The following is a 24,311-nucleotide window of genomic DNA, read 5'->3' on the forward strand; positions in this document are numbered from 1 at the left end:
TCCTTCAGGTTAAACAGAACCTTTCGTTAAGGGGCATGTGCTTCTCTGCAAGAAGCATTCAGGATGAACTGATACTGAGGTCACCGAGGAGCCGGGCTCTGTGCAGATGGACTCAGCTGCGGCTTTGGAGTTCCGTGTCAAGGCTGGAGTCGCTTCTGCTCTTGGTCTGGCCAAGCTGCTCCACGTCTCATCAGCAAAGCGGGGACTAAAGCAGCGACTGTGATGGCCGCAGTCATCAGCTGTGATGGTTATCACCACACCGGTCTCCAGCAAGGACGCATGCTGCCTCAGCTTTCCCATCTGTAAAGCGGCATCCATGGGTGTTGGTTCAGGCTGGACAGAGAATGCAGGGGCGGAGGGATTTAATGAACAACAGCTGCTGTTGTTCCATGGTGTCGAGTGTCACCCCTCACCCCATTCTCACCCCGACATGCAGAGCCAGAGGCAGAGGGTGAAGGCCTTGGCCTGAGGAGAGACCAGGGTCAGGGTGCGCCTGCCAGGAAGGACGCCGGTCTCCCTTCAAGCCAGGCAGCACTAATCCCTCCTGTGGGGCGGTGACTGCCAGCACCCTTCCCAGCACAGAACTTGGAGACGCTGCTCAAAAGCGCCCCTGAGGCAGGGAGGAGCCAGCTCACTGTGCCAGCCCCTCTAGCCACAGGCATCTGACATGTGTTTCTCTGAAAACTTTGGCAGTCCCAGAAGCTCCTGGTTTTCTCATAACTTCTTTTTTTTTTTAAGCTATGTATTTTGAAATAACTTTAGACTCACAGAAAAATGACAAAAATAGCTGAGAGTTCCTAATTCCTTTCCCCCAGCGTCTCCCATGGTTAGCGTCTCACACAATACAGTCATCTGAACCAGAAAGTAAGCGTCGATGCGACACTAGAATCTCACCTCCAGACCGGAACCTCATGTTACCAGGGTTCCCCCTTAGGTTCTTTTTCTGCCAGGCTCGGATGTTGCATTTGGTCCTCGTGTCTCCTGAGTCACCTTTGATCTGTGCTGTGATGGTTCTGCAGCCTTCCCTTGTCGTCCATGACCTTCACGCTGAGAACCACTCAGCTGTGTGCAGCGTGTGCCTCAGTGTGGCCGGTCAGGTGTTTGCTCGGGATCAGATCGGGGTTGTGCGTCTTTGGCAGAGGTGACGTTGTGTCCTTCCCGTTGTTTTCTATCCAGCGTGTGAGCTGCCGCTGTGTCCTGCCCTCAGTGGCTGACCTCGAGCGCTTGGTCAGGATGGGGCTGCCAGCTCGCTGTGCCCAGAGAGAGTAAGCGTCTTGTGAGGGGTGCTTGGAGGCCACACAGACACCCCCTTCTCACTGTGTTTTCACCCTCCCCCGTTAGTGTCGGTCCGCCCATAGTTCTTTTTTGTAAATTTCTCTCAATTACTGAGTTCCCTGTTTCTTTTTGGCTGTGCTGGGTCTTCACTGCTCTGTGTGGGCCTCCTGTAGTTCCAGCAAGCGGAGGCTGCTCTCTTGTGCTGTGCCGGCTTCTTATTGCAGTGGCTTCTCTAGTCGCAGAGCACGGGCTCTGGGGCATTCGGGCTTCAGTAGTTGTGGTGCATGGGCCCAGGTGCCCCGCAGCATGTGGAACCTTCTAGGAGCAGGGGTTGAACCGTGTCCCCTGCGTCGGCAAGCAGGTTCTTAACCGCCAGACCACCAGGGAAGTCCGTTCGCGGTTTTTGGCAGCAATGGTGAACACCGACATTTGTCTGTTGGTGATTTTCTGTGTCCATCATTCCTTGCACGTTCATTAGTTGACATTCTGCCATAAGGAGGAGCTGTCTCTTCTCCCTTCTTCATCCAGTTACCTGTGGAAATAAACAAAGGCCACTTCAGTGAAAACAGCAGAGGCTTGCTAGAGACGGGGGTCAGCTGCCACCACTGCATTGGCAGAGACTCAAAGACAGCAGTGGGGAGAGAGCTTTATGGTGGAGAAGAGGAGGTTCAGGTGTGCCTGTTGGAGGCTCTTGGCAAGAGCAAGTGGGGTGAGGGGATGGCTGCCAACAGCAGTTGCCTTCCGTGAATGGTCAGGGAGACATACAATTTTTTTTTTTTGGATTGTCCTAAGTTGGAAGCAGAAACAAAAATTAGGGAAGTGGCAGTCACTAAACTCCAGCTGTTTTGGGCCAGTTGCTGGGGTCTTTATGGTTTGCTTCCCTGGCTGCTTATTGCAGAGGTCATGGGTCAGAGTCCTACCATCATGCACGATCTGGCTGTTGTTCCTGTATATGCTCTGTCTCTCTTACCTGAAGGTTTTTGGGTTTTGTTTTGTTTGTTGTTGTTGTTTTACTGAGAACTTTTTTTTTTTTTTGAGGTATAGCTGATTTACAATATCATGTTAGTTTCTGATGTACAGCATAGTGATTCAGTTATATATTTTTTTGATTATATTCCATCATAGGATATCACAAGCTATTGAATATAATTCCCAAAGCGGTACAGTAAATCCTTGGTGCTTATCTGTTTTATGTATAATAGTTCCTGTCTGTTAATGGGGGTGGGTTTTTGCATTTTTTATTGAGGTATAATTGACATATAGTCGCCTGTTGTTATCCTTGGGCTTTCCAGGTGGTGCTAATGATAAAGAACCCACCTGCCAACGCAGGAGACGTGAGAGATGCAGGTTCCATCCGTGGCTCAGGAAGATCCCTTGGAGGAGGAAATGGCAGCCCATTCCAGCATTCATGCCTGGAGAATCCCATGGACAGAGGAACCTGGCAGGCTACAGTCCACGGGGTCACACAGAGTTGGACACAGCTGAGCGACCAAGCACCCATGTTGTTATCCTTAGGGGACTGGTTCCAGAATCCCCCTCAGATATAAAAATCTGGGGGTGCTCAAGCCCCTTATAAAATAATGTAGTATGTGTGTATAACATCCTCCAGTCTACTTTACATCATCTCTCTGCCGTGCTTAGCCTCTCAGTCGTGTCAGACTCTTGCGACCCCGTGGACTGTGGCCCGCCAGGCTCCTCTGTCCCTGGGATTCTCCAGGCAAGAATAGTGGAGTGGGTTGCCATGCCCTCCTCCAGGGGATCTTCCTAACCCAGGGATCGAACCCAGGTCTCCCACATTGTGGGCAGACGCTTTACCAGCTGAGCTACCAGGAGAGCCCTAAATCATCTCCAGGTTACTTACAATACCTAATACAGTGTGTTATATAAGTAGTTGCCTTGGACTGTAGCCGGCCAGGCTCCTCTGTCCATGGAACTCTGCAGGCAGGCATACTGGAGTGGGTGCCATTTCCTTCTCCAGGGGGTCTTCCCGACCCAGGGATGGAACCCTCATCTCCTGCACTGCAGGCTGATTCTTTACCACTGAGCCACCTGGGAAGCCCTGGTGCACTTTGCTTTTTTGGAACTTTCTGGGTTTTTTTTCTTTTTTTTCGTTCTTTCTTTCTTGATTTTTTTTTTTTTAACTGTTTTCAGTCCTCAGTTGGTTGAATCCATAGATGCAGATCCTGTGGATACAGAGGGCTGACGGTACATTAGTTTCAGGTTTACAACATAATGACTCAATATTTGTGTACACTGCAAAATAAGCACCACAGTAAGTTAAACATATGTCATCATGCATAATTACAAATTGTTTTTTTCTTGTGCTGAAGATATTTTTAAGGAGGATCTCAGATCCCCTCCCACCCCTTCCCCCCAAAAAAAAACCCTCACCTAAATCCCATAGCCTGCACGGTGTTCTTCATGGGAGCCTAGTCTGCCTGCGCCACCTAAAACCAAGCCAGCGCCTCCTGTAGAGTTTGCTGACTCCCCCCTGAAGTGAGGAGTATGTGCTGAAACATTAAGGCATACTCTCTACTGGAAGGAGGGCCTCAGGGCAGTGAGCCCAGCAGAGTGACTGCTGGGGTGTCGTTCACAGCAAAGAGTAACAGAAAGAACCTCTGGCCAGAGTGCTCCAGCCGGTCGTGCGGTGTTCGTGCACTCCAAGAGGAGGCTGGAGCCTTGAGGGTGAGCAGCGGGCTGCCCGTGAGCGGACATCCGGAGCCTGAGACTGAGCTGCACACAGAGCCCCGCAGAGAGCCAGTGTCACCAGCACAGTGTGCGTCCCTCTGGTCCGTGGATCCACGGTCGTGCAGCAGACACGCAGCAGCACAGGAGCCAGACATTCCAACGAGGACCGGGAGAGAGGCACGGCCGCAGGGAGTGTGTACTGCTGAGGCCCTGAGGGACACGGCAGCCAGAGCTCTGAGCTCTCTTCCGTCTTTTTGGAAGGATCGTTTTTTAGGAGCCAGCATTTCCAGCTGGCCTAATCTAATGTTCCACACCCTCTCCCCGCCACAGATATTTTATATAAATACATCTTTGAACTTGTGAGCAGCTCTCATTTTGAGAAAGTCATGTGGGCTTTGAAGGGAAACCAAAGGTCTCTCTCTGCTCCCCGCCCAAAAGATGCTTCTGTGATTCTGTCTGGGCCGGAAGCGTATTTGCTTGTCAGGGAGCAAATCTGTCACTCTGAGCAAGCGGCTGCCCCAGTCTGACCCTCGCCCTTGACCCCAGGACCATGTGTTGGTTTCTCCCTTGGGGCTCCTGGACCACAGAGAGCATCTCTCTGCTGTGATGAGAGACACCAGGGTGACTTGTGGGCCTGGTGCCTCTGAGATCCCTAGGGACCTCCTCTCTCAGTTATGAAAGCTAGCTGCACCTCCTGTTCTAGGATTTACTTCACGGTTTTCTTTTCTAACTTAATTCACCTAAAGTTTATTTTGTATCACTACCCTAGAAAGAAATGTGGGTTTAAGTCTGAGGTCAGAGCTTAAAATGTGTATGCATGGTTTAGTCCCTGAGTTATGTCTGACTCTTGTGACCCCATGGACTGTAGCCCGCCCAGTTCCTCTGTCCATCGGATTTTCCAGGCAGGAATACTAGATTGGGTTGCCATATATTAATACATGTATTAAGATATAATATAAAATGCATAAGATAGGAAGAAATGACCATTTCCCAACCCATAGCTTGTAACAATGTTCCTTCAGTCTGCTGCTTGAGACCCTTTATTCATGAAGTCAGCGTGGTTGGTTGTGGTTAGCTTTGTCGAAATTAAGTAGAGGGGCGGGAGGGGGAGATGGCAGAGCGAATTGCATTTAAACATTTTTTTTTAATTTTATTATTATTATTTTGGCCATGCTGGGTCTTCTTCACTGCTGCTTAGACTTTTCTCGAGTTGCAGTGAATTCCTTCCTGAAACTCTGGTTGCAGTTAGGGCATGGAAGCAGAAGTGTCTGAGTATAAGTGAATATATGATACAGAACATGTTTCTGAATGTAGGTTACAGTCACAAAGATTTCTTAAATAACTGGTCAGCTAACAGGTATGGAAAAGATTTTTAAATTTATTTTGTTTATTCTGGTTGTGCTTGGTCTTTGTGGCTTTGCGCGGGCTTTCTCTAGTCGCAGTGAGTGCGTCACCCTTCGTATAGTGCCAGGCTTCTCACTGCAGTGGCCGCTCTGGTCGCAGAGCACGGGCTCTGGGCATGTGGTCTCGGCAGCTGCAGAGAAGCCCCAGCCTCAGTGGACCCACCCTGGTGGCCGAGGGGGCCTGATGACTGTCCTGCGTATGGGAGCAGTGTGGGCTGTGGGAGCCCGAAGTCAGTGAGGGGGCCTCTTGGGGCAGGTTGACGGGTCAATTCAGAATCATGTGGCGGTTTGGGGGAAAGAAGCCAGGAGGAAGCAGGGAGGGGTCCCTGAGTGTGTGTGGGGGGTGTCTGACTAGGGAAGGGCACTGTGGGTGTCGGGGCAGCCCCTTGGACGTCGTATCCTCACTCTGTGATTCGTGAAGAGGTGAGTGGGGGCCAGCGAAATGCTAACTGCTGGGACGTCTGTGCACCCATGGTCAGGCTCCTCCCGCACCTGTCCCCTCCGTGTCCGAGAGTCCTCCTCACTGTTGACAGCACTTTGTAAACACACGATCTGTTTCCCGTCTTTGCATCCAGACAGCCTCCCACCTAGGCTCAGGCAGGGTCGCTCATTAGTGACAGGCTGCTTGGCATCCTCCCATGAGGGCTGAGGTCACACATTCTCCCTGTCCCCACCTCCCTTCTCTCCCCCATGGCTTCCCATCCAGACCGTCATGCCTGCAGGTCACACCAGTGCCTGGTCATGGCCTTACCAGTCCATGAGGCTCCACGCTAACCTGTGGGGGAATGGCACACATTCTGACATTCGCCAAATCACCAGCTGAGAGGAGCTGCCCACGGCCTGCCCCTTTGCCCGCTCATCCACCGTGTGCTACTGTCCCAACATGCCAGCAGCTCCCACAAGGGTTTTAAACCTGCTTTCTCCTTGCGAGTGCAGTCTGGTACCTGTCACTTATTTATTTATTTGGCTGTACTGGGTCTTAGTTGAGGTGTGCAGGACCTTTTTTTAGTTGCAGCATGCAAGCTCTTAGTTGAGGCCTGCGGGACCTCCCTGACCAGGGCTGGAACTCACGGCCTCTCCACTGGGAGCACGGAGTCTTAGCCATGGGACCACTAGGGAAGCCCCTCTGTCATATTTTTAAGTTGTTTTTCCTTCCCAGTTCAGTTCAGTTCAGTTCAGTTGCTCAGTCGTGTCCAACTCTTTGAGACACCATGGATTTCCTTCCCAGTGACCTGGTCATTTTTTTGCCTTTGTATTGAGTTCATTTTTGTTTTTTGAAAGGGCAAAGGCTAGGAAATTAGCATTTGGCCTGAGAAGCAAAATCTTGTGACCACCCCCACCACTGCCCTGTGGAAGGAATCTCCTTCTTTCCACCCTGCAATCCTGGGGAGTTTCCTGGAGGCACCAGGCCCTGGCAGGAGCTGCCTGCAAACTCTGGCTGCCCCTTCTGCTCAGAGTTAGGGAGCCTGGGGCACCCCACATTCTCTTCCAAAAAGTGTCTTAGTTTTCCCTGACCCCTGTGACAAACCAGCACAAACTGACTTATGACAACAGAAGTGTATTCTTCCACAGCTCTGCAGACCACAAATCCCACAGTAATTCTGTAGAGCTGTTCCTCAGGCTCCAGGAGACTCTTCCTGGTCTCTTCCAGCTTTTACACTGCAGGTGTTTCTCGGCCTGTGGCTTGGGTGTGTCATCCTAATGCCTCTGTCTTCACAGGGCCTCCCTGCCTGTGTCTGTTTCTCTGTCTCTTATCAGAGATAAGAGATTTGATTTGTCCTTGATTTGAGGTCCCAGCCTCATCCAGGGTAAGGCTCTTCAGATCCTTACTTTAACGACATCTGCAGGGCTTTTTTTCAAATAATGCCCCATTCACAGATTCCGGGGGGGACAGACAGGTCTGGGGGGGAAGGGCACCATTCAGCCCCCAGCAGTGCCTTCCTGTGTCTTGGCCTTGGCACTCTGTCACCAGCGGTGACATGTGGCGTGCTCTCATAGGTCTTCACTGATTTGTGCAGTGACTCTGCTTCTGTCAGTGTCCACCACACCGAGGACCTGTCTTGGGTCTGCAGAGCTCCCAGGACAGGCCCCTGGCCTGGGCCACAGGGTGACGAATGGTTCAGAGGGCAACACGGGCGAACCTGGGGCTGAGCCTGCACCCTACCTGCCTGGGGAACTCTGTTTCCTCCTGGGGAGCCTGGAGCAAGAGTCAGAGGGAGGCAAGAAGACAGGTCATCAGACTCTAGACTATGAGGCAGGGACCAAAGGGCTGGATCCTTTATCAAGAGGGCAGTTTATCAGAACGTGTCCACATGCACCATGCCTGACCCAGCCCTGAGAAAGGCTGCATCGGGCCCTCCCTGACAGCCCAGCAGTTACAACTGTGTACTTCACTGACGGGGGCACAGGTTTGATCCCAGATCGGGGAACTAAGATCCTACCTGTCGAGCAGTACAGGAAAAAGAAAAAATTAGGAACTTCCCTTGCAGTCCAGTGGTTAAGAATCTGTCTTGCAATGCAGGGGATGTGGGTTTGATTCCTGGTCGGGAGCATATGCCGAGGTGCAACTAAGCCCGTGCACCGCAAGGAAAGATCCTGGGCGCCACAGCTAAGACCGAAGCAGACAAACAAATAAATGTAGAAAGAAAAAATGGCTGCATTGCTCACATGCAGGTGCCCAGGTGTGGAGACAGTCCCCCAGAGCGCTGGCAGTGGCGCTGAGCGTCAGCCAGACACATGGGGTGTGATGTGGTCGCAGTGCTCCCCAGACGGAGAGCCCAGCAACTGGCTGAGAAAAAGCCCTCCAGCCTAGTTTCTCTTTGTTTGGGAGCAGTTTTAGATTTACAGAAAAGTTGCAAAAGTAATTCAGAGTCCCCCTCCATCCAGCACCGCACACTCCCAGTTTCCTGTATTAATAACATCTTCTGTTAGTATGTTACATTTATCACAACTAATGAACAAATACCGATACATTATTATTTTTAAAGTGATTAATTTTTTGCTGGTGGGCTTTCTCTAGTTGTGGGGGGGCTACTCTCTAATTGTGGTGCATGGGCTTCTCATTGTCCTGGCTTCACTTACTGCAGAGCAAAGGCTCTCGGGCACAAGAGCTTCAGGGGTTGTGGCTCTTGGGCTCTGGAGCTCAGACTCAGTAGTTGGGATGTGCGGGCTGAGCTCCCCCCAGGCCTTTGCAGTCTCCCTGGACCAGGGATCAAACCCATGTCCTTTGCATCGGCAGGCGGGTTCTTTACCACTGGACAACCAGGGATGTCCGTGACACGTTATGATTAACTGAAGCCCATTGTTTATTCATAGTTCCTTAGTGTTTCCCTGATGTCCTTTTTCTATCCCAGGATCCTCACACTACATTTAGTCATCACGTCACGTCTCTTTAGGCTTCTCTGGGCTGAGATAGTTTCTCAGACTCTCTTGGTTTGATGACTGTAACAGGTTGGAGAAGAACTGGTCTGGTGTTCTGTAGGACAGCCCTTGGTTGGGATTCGTCCGATGTTTTTCTCACGGTTAGACTGGGCTTCGGAGAGGAGGAGCCTGTTTCATCACACAGGTGCCTAGGGCATGTGCCGTGAATGTGACTCGTGGCTGTGGTGCTGGCCTCGATCACCTGGCTGGGGGTTTGCTGGCAGCTGTCTTCACTAAATTGACTCTCCTCTAACTTTCTGTGCTATGCCTTTGAAAGGAAGTTACCACCCGTGGCCTACACCTCAGGGCTCATGCTTATGCTTCTCTTCTTCCAGGGCTGAGCATCTGTGTCAGTTACTTGGGATTCTTCAACCAGGGAGATTTGTCTTTTCCTCCTCATTTATTTAGTCAATAATTTATTTATGTTCGTGTGGACTTGTGGATATTTATTTTGCACTTCGGGTTATAATCCAACACTGCTGGGACTTCCCTGGTGGTCCAATGGTTAAGATTCCGCTCTTGCACTACAGGGGGTGTGGGTTCCATCCCTGGTTGGGGAACTAAGATCCAGCATGCTGTGGTGCAGCCAAAATAATAATAATAACCAACACTGCTTTATTGATTTTGTGTTCCGACCCAGTGTTCCGACTTTGGCCACTGGGAGTGCTTTGATTTGCCTTTGGGTCCCATTGTCACAGCACCATTGGCTGTGGCTTCTGCCCAGCACCTCAGGGTGGCCCAGGCTCATCCTTAAGTTTCTGGCCCTGTCTTAGAAGCAGCCCTTCCTCCCTGAGTCAGGGACTGTTTTAGGTTGCAAACAGCAGCAGAAGCCACTTGGAACAGAATCCTGCTTGTGCTTCCTAGGATGTCCCACACCAGCGGGTGCTTGGGAGGGCCCAGAGGGCAGGAGGGGCTTCCAAGGCTGGCTCAGGGGGTATCTGCCTCAGTTGCATCATTTACAGGAAAGCATGGAGCCTCCCAGGTAGCTCAGTGCTAAAAAATCCACCTGCCAACATAGGAGCCACAGGAGACATGGGTTCGATCCCTGGGTCAGGAAGATCCCCTGGAGGAGGAAATGGCAACCCACTCCAGTATTCCTGCTGGGATGGACAGAAGAACCTGGCAGGCTACAGTCCACGGGGTGACACGTGACTGGGCGCAGGAAAGCATAATATTTTTTTAAATATTTATTTTTATTTTTGGCTCAGGTTCCAACTGCCCTGTGGATCTTAGTTCCCCGACCAGGGATCGGACCCACATCCCCTGCATTGGCAGGCAGATTCTTAACCACCGGACCATCAGGAAAGTCCCAAGGAAGCCTGTTGGTTTGTTGGGTGATTTTAAAGCGTGGGAACTGAGACCTCCAAGCACACCAGTGCCTAGTGGCATCTCGATGACACCAGTCCTTCATACTGTACGTTTTTCCTCCTGGTCCTTTCCCTGTGGTTAGCTAAGCTTTGAGTGCGCTTCCTCTGGGAGGTTAAAGGTAGGTTTGTTACCAAAACAGTGGGTTTACCTCTTGGTGGATGTCAAGCGAATAGACACAACCAAATCCAAAGATGGGGAGAAGGAAGGATTTATTACTTGAGGTTGTTAGGACGGACTCATCATTAGGACTGGGCGTCCTTACAAAGAGGAAAAAACATTCTTTTATAGGAGGAAATGTGGACACAAACCTGTGTTAACCTGAAGACTGGGTTTGCCTCTTCGTGAATGTGAAGCCAATAGACACAACCAAGCCAAAGATGGGGAGAAGGAAGGACTTACTACCTGCAGCAAGTTAAGGGAAATACAAGCGACCTTTTCCAAAGCAACGTCTCCCTGAACAGCAAAACTGGGGAAGTTTTAAGCTCAGGGTCCATGCGTATTCAGGAAGGGGCTTGAGCAGAGGAGAATTCAGCATAGAATTGGGGCAAAGGTCCAGAGTCCAAGCTTTAGTTGATCGAAGTCAGGAGGATCAACATCATTCCACCCTCCACCTGCTTGGGGGCCTTAGTTCCCACAGAACTCAAAGATATATTTATTATTATGTGTATCCTTTGAGGAGGAACTAGGACTCTGCTTTATTCCTGCCCTACTATTTGACTGCCTTTTCTCTGTTCCCGCCTTCCTTTGTTCCCTTAAGATCATTCATTACTGAGACCTGTTCAAGGGCAGTCATTGCCTCCAGGCTTTGATCACAAAATGACTTGGGCCAAAATGCTTCTCTTTGGTCAAGAGAGCCATTCCTGGTTGTCTTTCTCCAGGGACTCCCTAACTGATCTGCTTACAGGTTTCCAGGTAGAAGTCCTCAAGTGTCAGGACACTTACTATAAGCTGGGCCACAAAGGCCAGGCAGCCACACAGGAGGACAAAGCCGCCCTCCTTTTTAAAGAGTTAATTGTATTTGCTGGTTTTGGCTGCCCTGGGTCTCTGTTGCTGTGAGCGGGCTTTCTCTGGCTGCAGCAAGCCAGAGCTGCTCTTTGTTGCGGTCTGTGGGCCTCCTGTTGAGGTGGCTGCTCCTGTGGTGGAGCATGGGCTCCGGGCACGAGGGCTCAGCTTGTGGCACACAGGTTCAGTTGCCCCACGGCATGTGGGAGCTTCCCAGACCAGGGATCAAACCCATGTCCCTTGCCTTGGCAGGTGGATTCTTAACCACTGAACTACTATGGAAGTCCAAAGGTTAATTTTCTACAAGTATTTCTGAGAACGGAATCTCAGGTCCAAGCTGGCATCACCCCAAAGTGGGTTGGGCTCCAGGGCAGGTGGAGACCTCCAGCCTCCACACCCTAGAGCCCACCCCCCACCCCAGCCTCCTGCTGTGTGACCTGGCTGGCAGCCTAACCTCTCTGAGCCAATCAAGGCGGTTGGCACCAGGCTGAAAAGCAGCAGAGGACTCAGAGGCCTGTTGGTGATGACGACATCACAGAGCTGATGGGAAGTGCTCTTGTCAATGATGAAGCAGTCAGGGCAGGGGACTCTGGCATCCAGAGGCGGGTTCTGGTGTCTTTCTCCTTCAGGGAGACTGAAGTCGGGGCAGGCGCCACGCGCCTCTGCAGCAGTGCTGGCATCGGGCTGGTGGGGGAGGCCGCCTCCTCACCGCACCCCATTTTGCTCCCCAGGACTGAGTCTCCGCCGTTCTGAGCAGGACTGGAATGGGTAATGGTGTGAAGGAAGGCGTGGTGCGTTTGCGTGACGATGCCGAGCCCGTCCTGCCCGCGCACGTCTCCTCAAAGGCAAGTACCCCTGCCCCTCCGTGGGCGTGCTCCCCTGCTCCCTCTTCTGTGCTCGCACGCCATGTAAATCACCCCTCCCACAGCGAGGGCGGGGGTGGTGGGGGGTGATGCAGGCCGCCTCCTACTCCGTTTGTATAGCCCTATCTGTGCTGTGGATCCAGCCGCCCCACTGCCCCACCGCCCCACCGCTTGGCAAGAAGTCAAAACCTCGCCCACGTTTGGCGGGGATGTCACAGGTGTCCTGGGGTCCCTCTTCTGACTTATATTTGCCAACACAGAGTAATTAACCAATGGTTGGGTGGACTGAGGGGAGCTCCTCACACCAGGGAGGAGTTTACCCTCAGCTCTGAAGTTCATCCCCAGTGACGCCCTTCAGTTGAAGACTAAAGGTTTATTCCCTCGTAAAGAAATTGGATCAGGCCCGTGCTTGTTCACCACAGGAGCCAGGAGTTCTCCCACTGGAACCTTGAGCATGGACTAATCCACCTTCACTGCCAGGCCGGCTCAGGGGCCCGCAGGCAGTTCTCAAAGTCCACGGGTTCAAAGGCTGAAGCAGCGTCAACCTCTGGCCTTCCTGGCCTTTCCCCAAGTTCCAGGTTGCTCCGTGGAGCACCAGGTGGACAGGAAGCCTGGTTCTCAGGACCATCGTCACCACGCTGGTCGACAGACGGGTGAGCCCCAAAGCAGGCACCCCACCCCCACAGTTCAGTGAACTATAGCATATGAGGGAGACGTGGCCATCCCTCCACTGGCCCAGATGGATCCCGCCAAGCAGACATGCCCAGCAGAGGCCCCCGTGCCCAGAAAAGGCGCCCGTGCCCAGCCTGCACTGGGGCACACATGGCAGCAGCTTTCCTCCCGCTGGCACAACCCACATCAGTCTTGCCTGCCTGGCTAACGCAGTGCAGGGAGCTCACTCTACAGTGTCCCATTTCTTTGGTGAAAGAGCCGGGCGTCTTCCTGTGGTTTCGCTGTTCATGTGGATCCTGTCTGTGGATCACCCATTTTCTCTCCATCAGGCTGCCTGCCTCATTCTTCATTTCAAGGATCTCTCCTATGATGAGAAGTTAGAACTGGATATGCAACAACAGACTGGTTCAAAATTGGGAAAGGAGTACGACAGGGCTGTATGTTGTCACTGTCTTGATTTAATTTATATGCAGAGTACATCATGCAAAATGCTGGGCTGGACGAATCACAAACTGGAATGAAGATTGCTGGGAGAAATAGCAATAACCTCAGATATGCAGATGACACCACCCTTATGGCAGAAAGCGAAGAGGAACTAAAGAGCCTCCTGATGCAGGTGAAAGAGGAGAGTAAAAAATCTGATTTGAAACTCAACATTCAAAAAGCTAGGATCATGGCATTTGGTCTCATCACTTCACGGCAAATAGAAGGGGAAAAAGCAGAAGCAGTGACAGATTTTATTTTCTTGGGCTCCAAAATCACGGAGGACAGTAACACTTGCTCCTTGGAAGGAAAGCTATAACAAACCTAGACAGCATATTAAAAATCAGAAACATCACTTTGCCAAGAAGGGTCCATCTAGTCAAAGCTATAATTTTTCCAGTAGTCATGTACAGATGTGAAAATTGGACCATAAAGAAAGCTGAGCGCTGAAGAATTGATGCTTTCGAACTGTGGTGTTGGAGAAGACTCTTGAGAGTCCCTCGGACTGCAGGGATATCAAACCAGTCCATCCTAACGGAAATCAACCCTGAATGTTCATTGGAAAGACTGATGCTGAAGCTGAATCTGTAGTACTTTGGCTGCCTGATGCAAAGAACTGACTCATTGGAAAAGATTCTGATGCTGGGAAAAACTGAGGGCAAGGGGAGAAGGGGGTGGCGGAGGATAAGGTGATTAGATGGCATCACTGACTCAACAGACATGCATTTGCACAAAGTCTGGGAGAAAGTGAAGGACAGGGAAGACTGGTGTGCTGCAGTGCATGGGGTCCCAAAGAGTTGGACGCGACTTAGAGACTGAACAGCAACAGCCCATGTGATAACTGTGGAGACTTTGACCATTTGGTGATGCCTTTGCCAACCATGATGGCTTCCCTGGTGGCTCAGATGGTAAAGAATCTGCCTGTAGTGGAGGAGACCCAGGTTCGATATCGGGAAGATCCCCTGGAGGAGGAAGTGGCAACCCACTCCAGTATTCTTGCCTGGAGAATCCCACAAACAGAGGAGCCTAGCAGGGTACAATCCATGGGGTAGCAAAGAATCGGACACGACTGAGCAACTAACACTTATCTTCAAAGGATAAGCCAGCTGCGTCATTTAGGAGTCCCGGGAGTCAGCGGAAGGCAGCAGCCGCCTCCTGCACTGAGCGTGTGGAGCAGGCTCACGGAGTGTCTTAAGAGCGCCACACCAAGGGTTAGGGTTTCAGGACGTGTGTCCTTGCATGCGCAGCCCTGGCCTGGCGACGCTGAGCACCGCAGGTCTCCCGAAGCGCCTGGTGGGGAGATGGGGGGGGGCACCTGGGCTCTGCCTGCAGCGCTCACAGGCCGTGGGCAGGCTGCAGGCTACCCTGTGCTCACAGGGGCTCGAGGTCAGCGGTCGCCACATGGGTTCACAGAGAGCAGACTGAAGCAGAGGGGCAGAGGGCCTCAAAGCCGGTCCCAGAAACACCCCTGAGCCTTCTGGCGTCTGATGTCCACGTCTCTGGAAGCCAGATGTCCAGAACCTTGCTGTGCGACCCAGAGGAGGCAGGGGTCCCCAGTGACGGGTCTCTGTGAAGCACAAAGGTGGACCCTGTGGTAGAGCTTGGCCTCAGAAACTGAGTCAGGAACACACTGCTGTGGGGATTTGCTCTTTCAGGGAGAGGTGGGCGCGGCTGGTGGAGGGGGCACCAGGGGAGGGGCCAGGCCGAGGGGCACAGGGCCCTGGGGACATTCACCTGGGACACGATCTGGGGTCTGGGCCAGGAGTCAGCACTTGACTGTGTCAGAGGTGAGGGACCGGGGAGCAGAGAGGCCCTCCAGTCACTGCGGGCAGACCCGGCCCTCCCCCAAGCCTCCCACACAGCTGAGCAAAACCTGGGCATCACCCTGGACTCCACCATGCCCACTCAGGAACCCAGACTGCCAGTCGAGCCCTTCAAATGCCCCCTCATTACTCCCCTCTTGCAGCCTCCTCTGGTCCCAGCCTCTGCCGTCTCAGCCCTGGCTTTCACAGGAGCTGCGTCTCCTCTGGTTCCAGTTAAAGTAACCTGTTCACCTTGCATGCTTCTCCATTTCTCTGTAGGCCAAGGTCAACCTCCTTGTCAGGCTCTGTGGGGTCCAGCCTCGCCCGCCTTTCATCACGTCTCTCTTCCCTTGCCCCCTCCCTTTCCCTGTGTCAGCGCCCTGCCCTCCTTGTGCCCCCGGCTCCTTCTCGCTGGGGCCTCTGCGTGTGGCCCCGGCTCCTTCTCGCTGGGGCCTCTGCGTGTGGCCCCGGCTCCTTCTCGCTGGGGCCTCTGCGTGTGGCCCCGGCTCCTTCTCACTGGGGCCTCTGAGTGCTCAGGTCCTCCCCCTTGATTAGTGTGTCACACACACACTCTTGCACAAGCACCCACACCCTGCCTTCAGGTGCGCCTCATCATACCCCCTTGACCCCTTAGCCCGCATTCTCCTGGAACTCAAGCCCCCTCCCCACAGCCCCTCACAGCCTGCTGATTCTGCTCACATTTGTCTGAAGAGCTCGGCCATGTCTGGCTCCCCCCGCCAACGGGCATCCCTGGGAGGGGAGCGGTGGGGGCTTGTGCATGCCCCCGCCCCATACTGTGACCCCAGGCTCTGGAGGGCACCTGGGTTGGGTGGGCGTCACAGAGTCCCGGAATCGCTGCGCCCCTGCTTCTCACCTCCTTGCTTGCTGCAGTGAGGATGGGTGGGGTGTATCCTGCACGGAGCCCCTGGCAAGCTCTCTGCCTGAGTCATGGGGGTGGGGGTGGGGGACAGAGCCCCATGAGCAGATGGCTTCCAGGCTGCAATTCGGGCTCTGTGGGCCTCAAGGGAAGGAGGGCTGTTTGAGCCAGGGCTCCAGGAGCCACAGGAAGACTCGGGAAAGCACCAACTTTGAGACTGGCCACAGGAGCATGAAGTGCAAGTCAGCTCTGCCTGTCCCCATCACCTTCGGCTTAGCTGGATGAAGAGCCACAGACACCGGAAGTCCTGATAGAAAGTGGTGGAAAGCAGAAACGCTGAGCAGAGTCAGGGTCTGCTTGCCCAATACCCACCACTCACTCCCCAGACCACAAGGAGCCTTTACCCTGAGACACTAAAGCTCACGAGTCCCTTGGACATGGGCAGTGGGTGGGACCAAGGCTTGAAAGTAGGAATGGTCAAGGGTGACTCTTACGTTTGGCATCAATCCCACTGGAGGCCGTCTCTGAGAACTTAGAACCACGCGCGGCACCCCAGCCTGTCACGCAGATGGTCCCTGCACAGTGTGTCCCCTCTCACGCGGATGGTCCCTGTGGCCCAAGAGGTTCTCACTGTGTCCCCCGCAGCCTGCCCAGGGCCCAGCAGGGCGGTGTCACCCTGGCTGCCCCGGGCCAGGCGGAGAGAAAACTGTCCCAAGCAGGGCAGACGTCTCCTCTCCCTCTCTGATGATAGGCAGTGTGTTCGTGTGTTTTCTTGCAGAGTGACCACAGGCAAGTTCTCAGCTCCCTTCTGTCTGGGGCACTGGCTGGTGCTCTTGCCAAAACAGCTGTAGCTCCCCTGGACCGAACCAAAATCATCTTCCAAGGTAAACGCTGCCTGTGCGCCTATCGCCTGTGATAGAGCGGCTGCCAGGTTCACCCTCCTCCCCAGGGCCCCCACACTGCACTGCCAAGGGCTTTCTAAAACGTCTCTTTTAAACAAATGTATTTCTTTGGCCGCACCGGCCCTGGTTGCGGCGCATGGGATCTTCAGTCTTCACTGCAGTAGGCTCTTTACTTGCAGCACGGGGCATCTAGTTCTCCGACCAGGGATCGAACCTGGGCCCCTGCATTGGGAGTGCAGACTCTCAGACACTGGGCCAACAGGGAAGCCCTTGAAATGCCTCTTTAGAATCCACTTAGAAAGTCTGTAGTGTTTAGGACCGGCATCACAAAGTACCAGAAACCAGGCAGCTTAGAACTGCAGGAATTTATTCTCATTTTCTGGAGGCCAAAAGTCCACACTCAAGGGGTCCATAGGGTGAGCTCCTCCTGGGGCCCTGAGGGAGGACCCTTCTTTGCCTCTTTCCAGCTTCTGATGCCTCCAGGCATCCTTGGCTTGTGACTGCTCCCCCCCACCCCAGTCTGTATGTCTGAATCCTCTTCTATGGACCCACACCATTGGATCACCCTACTCTAGCATGACCTCCATTTAATTACACCTGCAAAGAGCCTGTTTCCAATTAAGGCCTCATTCGTGGGTGCTGAGAGTGCGAGCATACATGGACATTTCTTTGGGAAGACAGTTCAAGAATCCAGCTCCCTCCCTCCTTAGGGTTTAGCAGGTGCAGGGTCCCCGGAAGATGAGGCCTTTGTGTCCCGTACATGATGGGCAGGGGGTGGTCGTAAGCTGGGACCCCTGCCCCTCATCTCTCTGGGCCTCAGGCTCCTTGTCCATATAACAGGATCATTGATACCAACCTCCTGCCTGAGGAGGAGCGGGGGAGTGAGCTGATGTGGGAAAGGGCAGGCCTGTGGTTGAGGACACATCTCCTCCATCAGCTGAGCTGGTCCTGGAACACATTCCCACCGGAGCGCCACACGGGGAGCTGAGCTTAATTCCGAAGGCAGGAGCTGTGCTGGGAAGGCAGCAGACGCTTGGGAAGTGCAGCGCTGGGGGTGCTGCCAGACTGAGACCCCTCGTGACTTGGGTTTCCGGGTCCTCCTGGCCACTGCGGTGCAGCTCACTATGGAGTAGGGGGTTGGGGTGGGCCGGGCAGCTCCGGAGGGCAGGAACTAGGGCTGCCCGTGCCAGGTCATGGAGAAGAGAGGGCAGACACCCCCGCTGAGGGAGCTGGAGCCGCTTAGCTGTATCCCGCATGGCTGGCGGCTGGGATGCCTCCCCTCCAAGGGACTTGGGGGAGATGAAGTTCAGCTGGGTGGAGACCCCCAGGAGAGGTGTGTACTTCCACAGGCCCTCACTGTCCTGCGGGGTCAGGTGGCAGCTGGGCTCCTCTCCCTGAAGAAGGGGAGAAGTTGGTGTGCAGAGTGGCCTGGGTGTGGGGAGTGGTGGGGAGGCTCCTGGGGAACAGTGACTTTGCTGGGGATGTGCCTGCCTCGGCCCTTACAGGGGTTGGGGGGGGCATTTCCAGGGGAGGCCCTCACTCCCCTGCTCAACCTAGGCCCCTGTGGTGGGGCCGTGCAGACGGGAGTGGGGGCAGTCCCATCCTTCACATCCAACAATCTCTGTTGTGTTTTTTTTTTTTCCAGTGTCCTCAAAAAGATTTTCTGCCAAGGTGAGCCGCTCGGTCATGGACCCCCGTCTCTGGGGCCTTCACCTCTGCCCTACTGGGCTGGCAGAGGCAGGGAGGTGGGTGGTAGGGGCTGGGCAAACGCTTTTCAAGGGGCTTTTCCCATTGGTTCCCCGACCCCCACCCCAGGCCGGCTGCAGGACTGCTGGGTGACCCAGGCCTCCCCTGCTGGGCGCTGGGGCCAAGGCCGTCTGTCTGCACCCCAAGTCTGCCTGGACACAGCCCACCCTGAAAAGTGACGGGAGACCCACCTGTCCTGGGGGTGCTGGTGAGGCGACTTGTTGGTCTAAACTCGCAGGTTTCAGAATTGGTTTATTTTTAAACACAGAGCAGGTATTAGTGTTTGTCCTTGTTCAGTCACTAAGTCGTATCTGACTCTCTGCAACCCTATGGACTGTAGCCCGCCAGGCTCCTCTGTCCATGGGATTTCCCAGGCAGGCATCCTGGAGTGGGGTTCCATGCCCTCTTCCAGGGGATCTTCCCCACCCAGGGATCAAACCCACATCTCCTGCATTGGCAGGTGGGTTGTTTACCACTGAGCCACCTGGGAAGCCCACAGAGCAGGTGTTTCCTTCTTAATAAAGGAAAATTAAGAATATTTTAAAAAGCTAGGCTACCAAACACCTACAAAACCCCCTTAGTGGGGGTAATTCTGCTTTGCAGCTCTGCTTTCCCCGTCTCATTGCATGATTCCCAGGGCTGGGGGAGGAGGGCTGGGGGCCCCAGCGCAGAGCCCAGGGAAGGTGGGGGCGGTCTGTGAGGTCACCCCCTCCCCAGGCGCACGGCTGGGCAAAGGCGAGCTGAGCGGGCAGCTGCGCTCTGCCCGCAAAGGCCACGCTCGGTCAGAGGCCTTGGGCACTGACGTTGCCCCTCTCCGCTGCCTGCCCCCAAGGAGGCCTTCCGGCTCCTCTACTTCACCTACCTCCACGAAGGCTTCTTGAGCCTGTGGCGCGGTAACTCGGCCACCATGGTGCGTGTGGTTCCCTACGCCGCCATCCAGTTCAGCGCGCACGAGGAGTACAAACGCCTCCTGGGCAGCTACTACGGCTTCCGCGGAGAGTGAGACCCCCTCCCCCCAAAAAACCCGGCCCTCCCAGCTCTGTCACCTGACCCTGCCTTCCACCTGTTCACCATGTCAGAACTTCTCTCGTCTCCCCGCCCTCCTCGAACCTACGTCACAGGACGGCCACCGTCCCGCTGTGCCCCAGAGCAGGTGGAAAGACGCCTGCCCTTCATTCATTCAGACAAGCAGGGGCAAAGGCAGGCACCCCCAAGATACACCCCCGCCCCGCCCATCAGCTCGGCCGCCCGTTCCCCCATCTCTACCCGCACCCCAGACCTGTGGGCACCCGGAGCCCTGGGGGCTCACCTTCACCCCCGCCCTCTTTCAGAGCCCTGCCCCCTTGGCCCCGCCTCCTCGCGGGTGCGCTGGCTGGAACCACGGCCGCCTCGCTGACCTACCCGCTGGACCTGGTCAGAGCGCGGATGGCTGTGACCCCAAAGGAAATGTGAGTCTCCCTGGTGACGTTTTCACCACTGGGGGCTGTGTCTAGTGGGGTTCCCAGGAGGGCTCCCCCAACCAGGCCCCTGGGGATAGGTTCTGGGCCTGGGTTCTGCAGCTTTCCAGAAGGACAGTGGGTCTCTCAGCTTGGGTGGCAGTCTACTTCCATCAAACCCAGAGTCTCCATGTTGAGTCGAAACAGATCTGCTTAAAATGCATCTGAGTAAACAGCCACAGGCCAAGCACAGGAAGAGTCCAGTGGTGAAGGTGGCCTGTGTCTTGGGCATGCGCGGCCCCCTCAAATGCCAGAACTCCGGCATGGTGGTTCTGTCAGCGTCCAGGCCTGCCCCCGCTGACGTGGGAGGAGAGAGAATTAGTGAGTTGAGGTCTGCAGCCCTCCACCCCACCCCCGCACCGCTCTGCCTACAGGTACAGCAACATCTTTCACGTCTTCATCCGCATCTCTCGAGAAGAGGGGCTGAAGACCCTCTACCACGGATTTGTTCCCACCGTGCTGGGAGTCATTCCCTACGCAGGCCTGAGCTTCTTCACCTATGAGACCCTCAAGAGCCTGCACCGGGGTGAGGAGCGCCGGCTGGGGCAGCACCTCCACGGGGCACGCTCACCTGTCTGTGGGCGGGTGGGGCGGTGGGGGCGAGTGGGGGAGGGGCAGGCTGGAGGCCCAGGGTCTGGGTCAGGAGACACAGAGCAGACAAGCCCACTGATACCTGCTGCTTGGTTTGCTCTGGTGTTAACGATCTGCCTTATTGGCTCCAAGTTGTTGTTTTTAGGGAAATGGTCAGGGTAAAGCCCAGATCCCCAGTACCCAATCCCCAGCCCGTCTCCCCTCAGCCCTGCCTCTTTATCAGGGCTTGGCTACACCTTTCACCTTCACTGCAAACCCTTCTACCTGGGCTTGTGTGTAGCCTAGTGCTGTTCTGGTTATGGGAAGTAACTGAGTGGCTGCCCCCTGCGCTTGCGGTCCTGCAGCTCTGATCCGTCTTGTGGGGGAGGGTGACCCCTGTCGGGGGCGGTGAGGCTGTTGCGGGTTTTCTGTGTTCAGCTGGCATCCAGGAGCTGTTGTCCTTGTGTGGTGTGAGGCCTCATTCTTTGTGTTACCTTTTCCACCCTCTGCTCCTCCAGCGACCAGGCTTGCACTGGGGCCCGGCTGCCTTCCCACCGCTTTCGGTGCTGACAAGTTCCATACGTTCTGCCAGTCTGCTGAGTGAATAGGGCAGCTCCCTGTTTTTACTCCCTAGTTTCAAACTGAAAACAGCGTGTTTTTAAAGAACCCAATCGATCCCTTGCTGTCCCCTCCTCCCTCCAGCCAGCAGGTCCGCACACCACCCGTAGAGAGGGCACCTGATGGGAAGGCTGGGCAGTTCAGAGGGTTTGGGCAGAGTGATATTCTTTCTTCACAAGATGGGAAACAGCAGTGAGTGGGTCTGAGCTTGTTCTGGGTCATAGAACTTGGTCACATCATTCTTTGTGCTTTTCAGTTGTAAAACTCTTTTGCATCTCACATTTGATTAAACATGGGGGCGGGGGTCAGTAGGTGAGGAAGAAGGGACGCTGGTCGGTCCGAGGCACAGCTGTGACACTGTGTGCGCGCGGGAGCGGGGTGCAGGGGCGTGGGCGGGTGCCAGCGCCTCTGGCTGCCAGGGCGCGCCTTCCCACCACCGCCCTCACAGCTCCTCCCACCCTTCCCCCTGCAGAGTACAGCGGCCGCCCGCAGCCCTACCCCTTTGAGCGCATGATTTTCGGGGCCTGCGCCGGTCTCATCGGGCAGTCTGCCTCTTACCCGCTGGACGTGGTGCGGCGGCGCATGCAGACGGCCGGCGTCACCGGCCACCAGCGCGCCTCCATCGCGCGCACCATGCGCAGCATCGTGCGGGAGGAGGGCGTGGTGCGCGGCCTCTACAAGGGCCTGAGCATGAACTGGCTTAAGGGCCCCATCGCCGTGGGCATCAGCTTCACCACCTTCGACCTCATGCAGATCCTGCTGCGACACCTGCAGAGCTAGGGGCGGGTGGCGGCGGCCGCGCTTGAGCTTCGGTTGGCGGTGGACCGCTGACTCCTTCCGTGTCTGAGCCCAGGGAGCAAAGATGTGCTGGGTTCCACCCAGAAGGCGCACGGATGCGCCTTGTGAAACAAGCTGGGGGCCTGGGGGCCTGAGCTCAGTGCGGCCCAGGTCTGAGGGGAAAGCCGGGGGCCCTTGCGCGTTGTTGGGACTGGGGCGGGGTTCCCACGCCCTCCTCTTCCGGCCTCAGCTGGGCTGGGGCTGCCCCTGGAGGCGTTCACCGTGAACGCCCTGAGGGGGGCGTGGCCAGCACTGCCTCCTGGGGTGTTCTTTGCCCTTGGACAGGCTCCTGGTTCTAGGGACCTGGTCCCCACTAGGCTCAGAGCCAGACCTCGCCTGCCCCTTGCTGTTCAGAGTCCGTGTTCTTGGGCGGAGGTAGGAGGGGATAGGGGGAGCCCCAGAGAGTGTGGGGCCAAGGCCTGGCCTCCGTAAGACCAGCCTTCTGCTCAGCTGTGGCTCCTAGTGCAGCCTCCCACCCTGCCCCGCCTTTTCCTACCTTCACCACTATTTCCCAGATGTCTTCTCCCTCCCCAGAGCCTGAGGCTTCTCCCAAGAGTGTCATCCTGATCAGAGACTCCTGATCCCAGGCCCCAGAGTTGGGTCTTCCCCTCTGTTATCCCACTCCCTCCCAGTTTGAGGGTCACACCTCCAGGCAACAGGGTTTGAGGAATCGCCATGGGTTTGGTCTGAGTCCCAACCTGGAGGCATCTGCCTGGATTGCCAGGAAGCTCTTGGTCCTGCTCCACTGCAGTAACAGAGGCTAGGCCTCAGGCCCTGAACCTCTGCCCCTAGGCATGAGGGCTCCTAGGGGGAGCCCATGGCATCTGGCACATTGTGGGTGCCCCACCTGAGCAGTTACTTGGCTGGGTCCTGAGGCAGTTTAAGGCCCATGGGGTTGTCTGATTTCCCGCGAATGGAGAACATGGAGGCAGCTGGTAGCCTTGATTCTCCCTAAGTGGGAGCCCGAGACAGCATCTGGGCTGGGGGCAGGATGCTTGAAAGAGTAAGGGTCCCCTCGGGAGCTGGTCTTACAGAGTACCCCCCAGGGGCCACCAGGAATCACAGGGACTCAGAAACACCTGTTTTCTAATGACGTTTGGAGTTTGATTTTTGCTTTTGTTTTTCAATCTGGCTGGCCCTGGGTCCAGACACCATAAACCCTAACCAGTCCAGTCTGGTTCCAGGACCAGGACAAGCAGAGGGCTGGTTTCCCCAGTGGGCTCAGTAGCTTGAGGTGTGAGAGTCTGAGAGGGTGTGTTTCTGCCACACATGCATTTCCGATTGTGGCTTCCATTTCCTCCTTTTATTCTGTCCTGTTTCCATTTTTCTTGCCTTAGTCCCCTGGGTGCGAAGACCCCTCTTTCTGTCCTTCCTGCGTGTCTCCACCAGCCAACCCCAGTCTTGTCCCCAGACTTTTGTTCCCAGGGGGCCCAAGCTGCCCCGCTTGATAAGCATCATACCCACCTTCTCTCCCAGCCTTGCCCAGCGCTCAGGAGAGGCAGGGGCACTCCTCACAGGGAGGCGGGATGGGAGCATGAGGGTGCCCAGGCTGGGGCCCACCCCTGGTGGGTGAAACTGAATGGATATTTAGGTCGTGCCCTCCTCTGAGCTGCAGGCTGGGCAGGAGCAGGGAGGGCCCCCCAGGGTTACCGGCCCCAGTGTGCCTCTCCAAAGTGGCTCCCAGCCAAGTGCACCTCGGCAGCGCCGACTCTCCTCACCTCAAGCCCTGCACACAGTTGGACCTTTGCCCTCGGCAGTCATACCCCTCTCACTGATTGCCTGGCCTGATTTGGAGTTACATTTTGATGCCATGAAGACACTTTGTTTATATATAATGTTTATATATTTTAAAGATTTGTGCCAAGAGAGTATATTTAATAAAAGTCAAAATGATTTTTTTTCTCCTGCCCATGTCTCTTCTTCAGCTCTGATCCTCATCCCCTAGGAACCAAAAACACGGTTGAAGTTATTTTGACAGATTTTTGAATAACTTTTTTTTAAAAAATGTAATTGTTGTATGGATTGTTAATCCCGACCTTGATTTGGTCAGGATTTGCTAGAAAATGCAAACTGCACAAAGAGTTTACCATGAAAAGTAGGTTTGGCTCCCTGTTCCCTTTGCAGGGATATCTCCCGTTACCAGTGCCCCCTTCCAGAGAGACCCTGTGTGCACACACTTGTCCCTTTGGGGACGTCATTCACGACAGGCTGTGACCTTCAGCGAGCACTGCCCCCAGAACCCCACAGTTTCTCCAGAGCCCCGGGTCTGCTCAGTGATGGGCTGAGTCT

General features: G+C 54.9%; 1 protein-coding gene across 8 annotated transcripts in view; it reads left to right on the top strand.

The window, feature by feature from the left end:
* The window catches only part of SLC25A42 (solute carrier family 25 member 42), a 43,373-nt gene extending 19,447 nt beyond the window's left edge, over positions 1-23,926 (top strand). For 4 of the 8 annotated variants that reach the window (XM_055428863.2, XM_055428864.2, XM_055428865.2 and 1 more), the window contains exons 2-8: positions 11,888-12,001; positions 16,632-16,737; positions 18,401-18,426; positions 19,334-19,500; positions 19,833-19,949; positions 20,372-20,523; positions 21,658-23,926. In XM_055428863.2, the coding sequence (XP_055284838.1) occupies positions 11,921-12,001; positions 16,632-16,737; positions 18,401-18,426; positions 19,334-19,500; positions 19,833-19,949; positions 20,372-20,523; positions 21,658-21,965 (957 nt within the window). In that variant the 5' untranslated portion in view covers positions 11,888-11,920 and the 3' untranslated portion in view covers positions 21,966-23,926. The other 4 variants (XM_088839216.1, XM_055428868.2, XM_055428867.2 and 1 more) reach the window with 4 other exon arrangements.
* The last annotated feature ends 385 nt before the right edge of the window (positions 23,927-24,311 follow it).

Source organism: Moschus berezovskii, chromosome 8 (genome assembly GCF_049115385.1).
Source record: "Moschus berezovskii isolate FMDL1 chromosome 8, NW_MosBer_1.0, whole genome shotgun sequence".
Taxonomy (NCBI): Eukaryota; Metazoa; Chordata; class Mammalia; order Artiodactyla; family Moschidae; genus Moschus; species Moschus berezovskii.